The 6110-nt window shown below is 43.6% G+C and overlaps 1 protein-coding gene across 7 annotated transcripts in view; it reads right to left on the bottom strand.

Annotated features, from left to right (window-relative positions):
- DNAH3 (dynein axonemal heavy chain 3) overlaps nt 1-6110 on the bottom strand; it is a 237164-nt gene that overhangs the window by 87394 nt on the left and 143660 nt on the right. For all 7 annotated transcript variants that reach the window (XM_037740562.1, XM_017534343.1, XM_037740566.1 and 4 more), the window contains 2 exons: nt 5377-5480; nt 2189-2483 (listed from right to left, as the gene is read on the bottom strand). In XM_037740562.1, the coding sequence (XP_037596490.1) occupies nt 2189-2483; nt 5377-5480 (399 nt within the window). The remainder of the gene's footprint in view (nt 1-2188; nt 2484-5376; nt 5481-6110) is intronic.

The following is a 6110-nucleotide window of genomic DNA, read 5'->3' on the forward strand; positions in this document are numbered from 1 at the left end:
TTTTTCTCAAGTAAAATAGTCTACTATGTGTTAGACATTTTGTTAATTACTCCCCCATATGATGGCAACAGTCAAGCTCCCACAAACTCCCAGCCAATAAATATTAAATTGACCAGCAGGTAATAGTTGAACTTCAATGGGAGCAACAAATGATGAGACCCTAGGCTTTGAGCTCGGTTTTTTTGTTTGTTTTGTTTTGTTTTTGTTTTTGAGACAGAGTCTTGCCCTGTCACCCGGGCTGGAGTGCAGTGGTGTGATCTTGGCTCACTACAACCTCCATCTCCCAGGCTCAAGTGATTTTCCTGCCTCAGCCTCCCACATAGCTGGGATTACAGGCAACGTGCCACCACGCCCAGCTAATTTTTCTATTTTTAGTAGAGACAGGGTTTCATCATGTCGGCCAGGCTGGTCTCAAACTCCTGAACTCAAATAATCCACCTGCCTTGGCCTCCCAAAATTCTGGGATTACAGGCGTGAGCCACTGTGCCCACCCCGAGCTAGGGTTTTTGATGAGAAAGCCAAAATGGCAAGAATATATTAAGAGTTCCCCAAGGGCAGGGACTGCATTTTCCCCAATAGCATATTACTCAGTCTTGGCACATTGGAGGCACTCAATAAAATGGGGGCTCTTTTAGATTTTCTTCAACAAACATTGTTTGAATGCCCAGTTTGTGTAGGGTAACATTTTAGGAGCTTTGTATACATTTTCTCATCTGATCCAATAAAAACTTTATAAGGAAGATAGTATTTATGTTAAAGGTAAGGAACTGAGGGTAAGGGACATTAAGTCACAATATACCTAGGGTTAAAAAGTAAGCTTTGAGGTTGGGCATGGTGGCTTATGCCTGCAATCCCAACACTTTGGGAGGCTAAGGTGAGAGGATCACTTGAGTCCAGGAGTTCATCCAGCCTGGGTAACAAAGCGAGACCCCCATCTCTACAAAGAATAGAAAAATTGGGCTGGGCATGGTGGCTCACGCCTGTAATCCAAGCACTTTGGAGGCCAAGCTGGGCGGATTACCTGAGGTCGGGAGTTCAAGACCAGCCTGACCAACATGGTGAAACCCCGTCTTTAAAAAAAAAGAATAGAAAAATTAGCCAAGCATGGTGGCATGTGCATGTAGTCCTAGCTACTTAGGAGGCTGAGGTAGTAGGATTACTTGGACCCAGGAGTTGGAGGCTTCAGTGAGCTGTCATTGTGCCACTACACTCCAGCGTGGGTGACAGTGTGAGACCTTCTCTCTCAAAAAAGTAAGATTTGAAGCCAGATCTGTTTGGCTGCAAAGCTTACCCTATTTTTGAATATACCATAAAAATAGGGAGGGAGAGTGAGATAGAGAAAAGGAGAAAAAGAGGAAAAGAAAAGAAATATAAAATAAAATAGGACCACTGCCTCTGAGGAGATGTTAGTTGGCAGGAATATGAACTTAGGCAACATTTACTCTGAATACACGAGTTTTGAAGGCAGATCATGAAATAATCCAGAAGCATGGGGCATTACAATTGCTAAATGAGGATTCTATGAGTCAACAGTAAGATAGAAAATATAATGTATTTGGCCCCAAAAAGCCTGGGTTTGGGTCACAGCTCCAGAATGTTCTAGATATTTGATCCCAAACAAGAAATTTAACCTTCTGGAGCCTCAATACACTGACTAGTAAAATGACAATGATGGTTCATAAGCTCACAGGGTTGTAGGGCTCAAATGACCTAAATGAGGAGATGCTTTGTAAAACAGTTAAAGTCTTGGGAAAATTCATTGTGCTTATTTCACACATGTTTATTTAGCAAGTATTAGGTTCCTCCATTTAGTGATCACATATTTATGTGACACAAAATGGAATAAGGGGTTTATCACAAGGTGTGTGTTGCTTTTGGAAACGCCAGAGAGCAAACAGCATAGTCCCCTTCTGAAATTACTACTCACTGCAAGAAAGAAAGGAAGGAAAGAAGGAAAGGAAAGAAAGAAGGAAGGAAAGAGGGAAGGAGGGAAGAAGGGAAGGAGGGAGGAAAGAATGAAGGAGAAAAAGAAGAGGAGGGAATGAATACTAAGCTATATTAACCAGAAATATTTGATATCCCAGGGAGAGTAAAGGCATGTACAGTGGCATTACAAGGGGAAGCTATAGTTACTTGCAGCTTATGGTGGAAGAATCTGGTTGTGTCCAGACCCAGCCCAATGCCTTACCCACAAACACCACTGCTTTCTTCCCTACAGGAGGCCCAAAAAGGCCCTTCCGTCGTCGATCCAGCTTGGACATGATGATATCCTGGGTCTGATTGGCTGAGGTTCTGGCAGAGAAATTGATGCAGTTGGGTAGGTACGTATTTTTGGGAAGATGGAGAAGGAAGTTGTTGGTGATGGCTGATTTGCCAGTGCCTGTGGGACCCACGAACAGCGTTGGAATCTCATGGTCTAAGTAGGTTTTCAAGAAGAAGGACTGCCGGGCTGTCTCCATTGTGGGGATGATAAGTTCTGAGACCTGTACCACACAGACATGGGAGAGTCTTGGTCCCGGGCCCAGGAAGCCGGGGGTCCTGGTGTTCAAGAGACCTGGGTTTACATTCTAGTTTCATCCCTTACTATCTTTATGACCTTAGGCAAGTCTTGAACCTCTCCACAGGCTTCAGTTTATTCATCTGTGAAATGGGGATAATAATGGCACCTAATTCACAGAGCTGGCTGGCTTGAGGATTAAACAAGATCATGCATGTAAAGTTGGGCATTACTGTCTATGTGTTATAAATGAGAAGACTGAGGTCGAGCATCTTTCTGCAACTTGCCCAAGTAACACGGCAAGTAAGTGAAAATGCAGGGATGTGAATCCCAACTTGTCTGATTCCAAAGTCCTACTGAACAGTCATATTATAAACAGTTGTGGTGGTCAGGCACGGTGGCTCATGCTTGTAATCCCAGCACTTTGGGAGGCCGAAGCGGGCTGATAATCTGAGGCCTGGAGTTCGAGACCATCCTGGCCAACATGGTGAAACCCCGTCGCTACTAAAAATACAAAAATTAGCTCGGCATGGTGATGTGCATCTGTAGTTCCAGCTACTCCAGAGGCTGAGGCAGGAGAATTGCTTGAACCTGGGGGGCAGAGGTACAGTGAGCTGAGATTGAGCCATTGCACTCCAGCTTGGATGACAGAGTGAGACTCCAACTCAAATAAATAAATAAATAAATAATAAAATAATAAACAGTTGTGGTAAGGATTGGTCCATAGCTGCTGTGCTCCTAGAGCATTGCTCTGAACCAATTTGTCTCCCTTGTCCCAGGCGAGGTCTACCTCCCCTATACCATCTGCACTGCCTCACTCCGCGGGTTTAAGTGTGACCCTGAGTCCCCATTATCTGTGCTTGTTTCTGATCTGTTTTTTTATAACACTCATATCCTTGGTTCTCAGACCCACCCCTACTGATCCCTTGCCTTTTCCAATATGGGGACTGTATTAATACACACTCTTCCTGGTATTCAGGTACCAGTTGTACTCTTAAGGCCTGATCTTGGGCTCCTGGAATCCCTACTTGGACAGGACCCCTGACCTTGGCTTGGATTCTCTGAGCTTGAACCCTGTAATCAGCCATTTGGCTACATTTGGTCCCTCTATGGGAAAAGGGGAAGAGGCAGGAAGATTATATCATATACTGAAGTCTCCTTCTATGTCTAGGCTGAAAAGGACTAGAACTTGGAGCCACTGTGTTGTACAACTACAGAGAGTACCATTCACACCATGGATCACGTCAACGGTGCTTCCTAATGCAAAACTGGACAGTAATGCAAACAGCGCCACCTAGGTCTGTGCAACGTGGCGGCCCTGTGTATACTGGTAGACAAAGGCTCAGCTTCTTTCTGTAAGTAATTTGATCAAAGGAAAAGAAACAGATGAGACAAGGGAATTAAAGTTGAGAAGAAGAGAAGTAACAGGTGCTTAACTATGGGTGTTTTGCCTGTATTACCCCCTACAGTCCTCCCAGTAACCTTCTGAGGCAGGTGTGTAATAACACAGATGAAATAACTGAGGCTCCAAGAAACTGGCTAACGTATTCAAAGCCATATAGCCAGTAAGTGATGCTGAATGCAGAACTAGGTTCAAGATGCCTTCAAGATTCTACCAAGACTGGGGATTTAAAGCAAGTTGGGTTTCACAGACGTTTATTTTCAGAAACTAGGACAATTGTTTGACAAGGGAAAAATCCCCAGAACTGAACATATTTTCTGCATTGGACTCTTTTACCTGTATTAATTCAGCAAGATTGCAAACCCAAGGAGCTCAAGTGACTAAGTTCTTTTTGGAGAATTAAAATTTAGGATGTCAGTGCTGGGGGCTGCTTTACAACACTCAGCCCCCAAGATGTGTCCTAAATTCAGCACACATTCACCCTGCTTGACACATCCTTACACATGCAGCTGTGGTCCTGCTTCGTGTCTGACTTGGTTGTCAAAATCTGTACTTTCTCTGCCACCGTCCACTCTACGCAGGGCCTGAACAATCTCCAGTCACTCCAGAAAGATAAACTATGTCCACTAGATTCTACTAACAGGCACTTAAAAGCTCTCTGAAAAAAATTTCCACAAGGATTGAAATGAGCAGGAGTTGTAGGTGAATTATTTTCTACTCAGAAAACTTATTAATCGGAACCTACTTTTTAGAGAATTTCGATTGAGAAAATCTTTCTCTGAGGATTTGAAGAAACCTTTTTGCTGAGATAACTGAGAAGCACACTGATGACTACCTGGTATTATTACTATTATTTGAGACGGAGTTTCCCTCTTGTCGCCCAGGCTGGAGTGCAATGGCATGATCTCGGCTCACTGAAACCTCTGCCTCTGGGGTTCAAGCGATTCTCTTGCCTCAGCCTCCCAAGTGGCTGGGATTACAGGCATGCGCCACCACACCCAGCTTATTTTGTATTTTCAGTAGAGATGGGGTTTCATCATGCTGGCCAGGCTGGTCTCGAACTCGCGGCTTCAGGTGATCCTACTGCCCCAGCCTCCCAAAGTGCTGGGATTACAGGTGTGAGCCACCATGCCTGGCCCAGTACCACCTGGTATTATGGATAATGACAATAATCAGAACAGCAACAAACAATGACGCAGCCCCTAGTATATGCCACATGTTCATGTACAACACCTCCAACCTCTGCAACCATAAATTATCCACCCCCAATTTTTTGTTGAGTAAATTTAATCTGAGAAAAGAAGCTGTGTCTCTGATTCCAAAGCCCATGTTTTTGAAGGTTCAGTGCAGCTCATGTTTAAGTATTTTTCTAAAGAGAGCTCTTAAAACTCCTCGCAAAGACTTAATTCTACCACCTGAGAGAATATTTGGGTAATTCTGGCAACCAAAGTTCCATGGCCAATGCTTCTCTTTATACCTTTGCACCAGCTGGAATTTTTTCCTCCTCTTTGGTGATATACTCTGTCCACATGTCCCAATGTCCACTACCTTGTTTGATGAAATAAAAATCATAGATGCTTCCTGGACCCAAAGAAACAAAACAGAGCATTAGCACATGAAGGCTTTACTTGTCTCCCATATTTGAAGATGTTAAGCCCCTCAGCTATCAACACCTGAAAATATGTAACTACCAGTGCTGGCATAGTTGTGGTGAAACTTAAGCATGGCTGGTAACCGTAGCAACTGAAACAACACTTTTTAAAGAATAGTGACTTTATTATTTAAAAAAATTATTTATTTATTTATTTCCTCCTTCTCCTCCTAGTGACTTTATTATTTGTGTAAAAATGATAGGTGCTAATTAAGCAAATTATTAGTTTTCATAATGTAAACAGCAAGTATTAAAATAGAACAAGGCCAGGCACAGTGTTCACACCTGTAATCCCGGCATTTTGGGAAGCTGAGGTGGGTGGCTCACCTGAAGTCAGGGGTTCGAGACCAGCCTGGCCAACATGGTAAAACCCTATCTCTACTAAAAATGCAAAAAAAATTTGCCGGGCATAGTGGCAGGTCCCTGTAGTCTCAGCTACTTGGGATGCTAAGGGAGGAGGATCACTCAAACCTAGGAGCTAGAGGTTGCAGTGAGCTGAGACTGGGTTCCTGAACTCCAGCCTGGGCAACAGACAAGACTCTGTCTCAAAAAAAAAAAAA

Source organism: Cebus imitator, unplaced genomic scaffold (assembly GCF_001604975.1).
Source record: "Cebus imitator isolate Cc_AM_T3 unplaced genomic scaffold, Cebus_imitator-1.0 Scaffold85, whole genome shotgun sequence".
NCBI lineage: Eukaryota > Metazoa > Chordata > Mammalia > Primates > Cebidae > Cebus > Cebus imitator.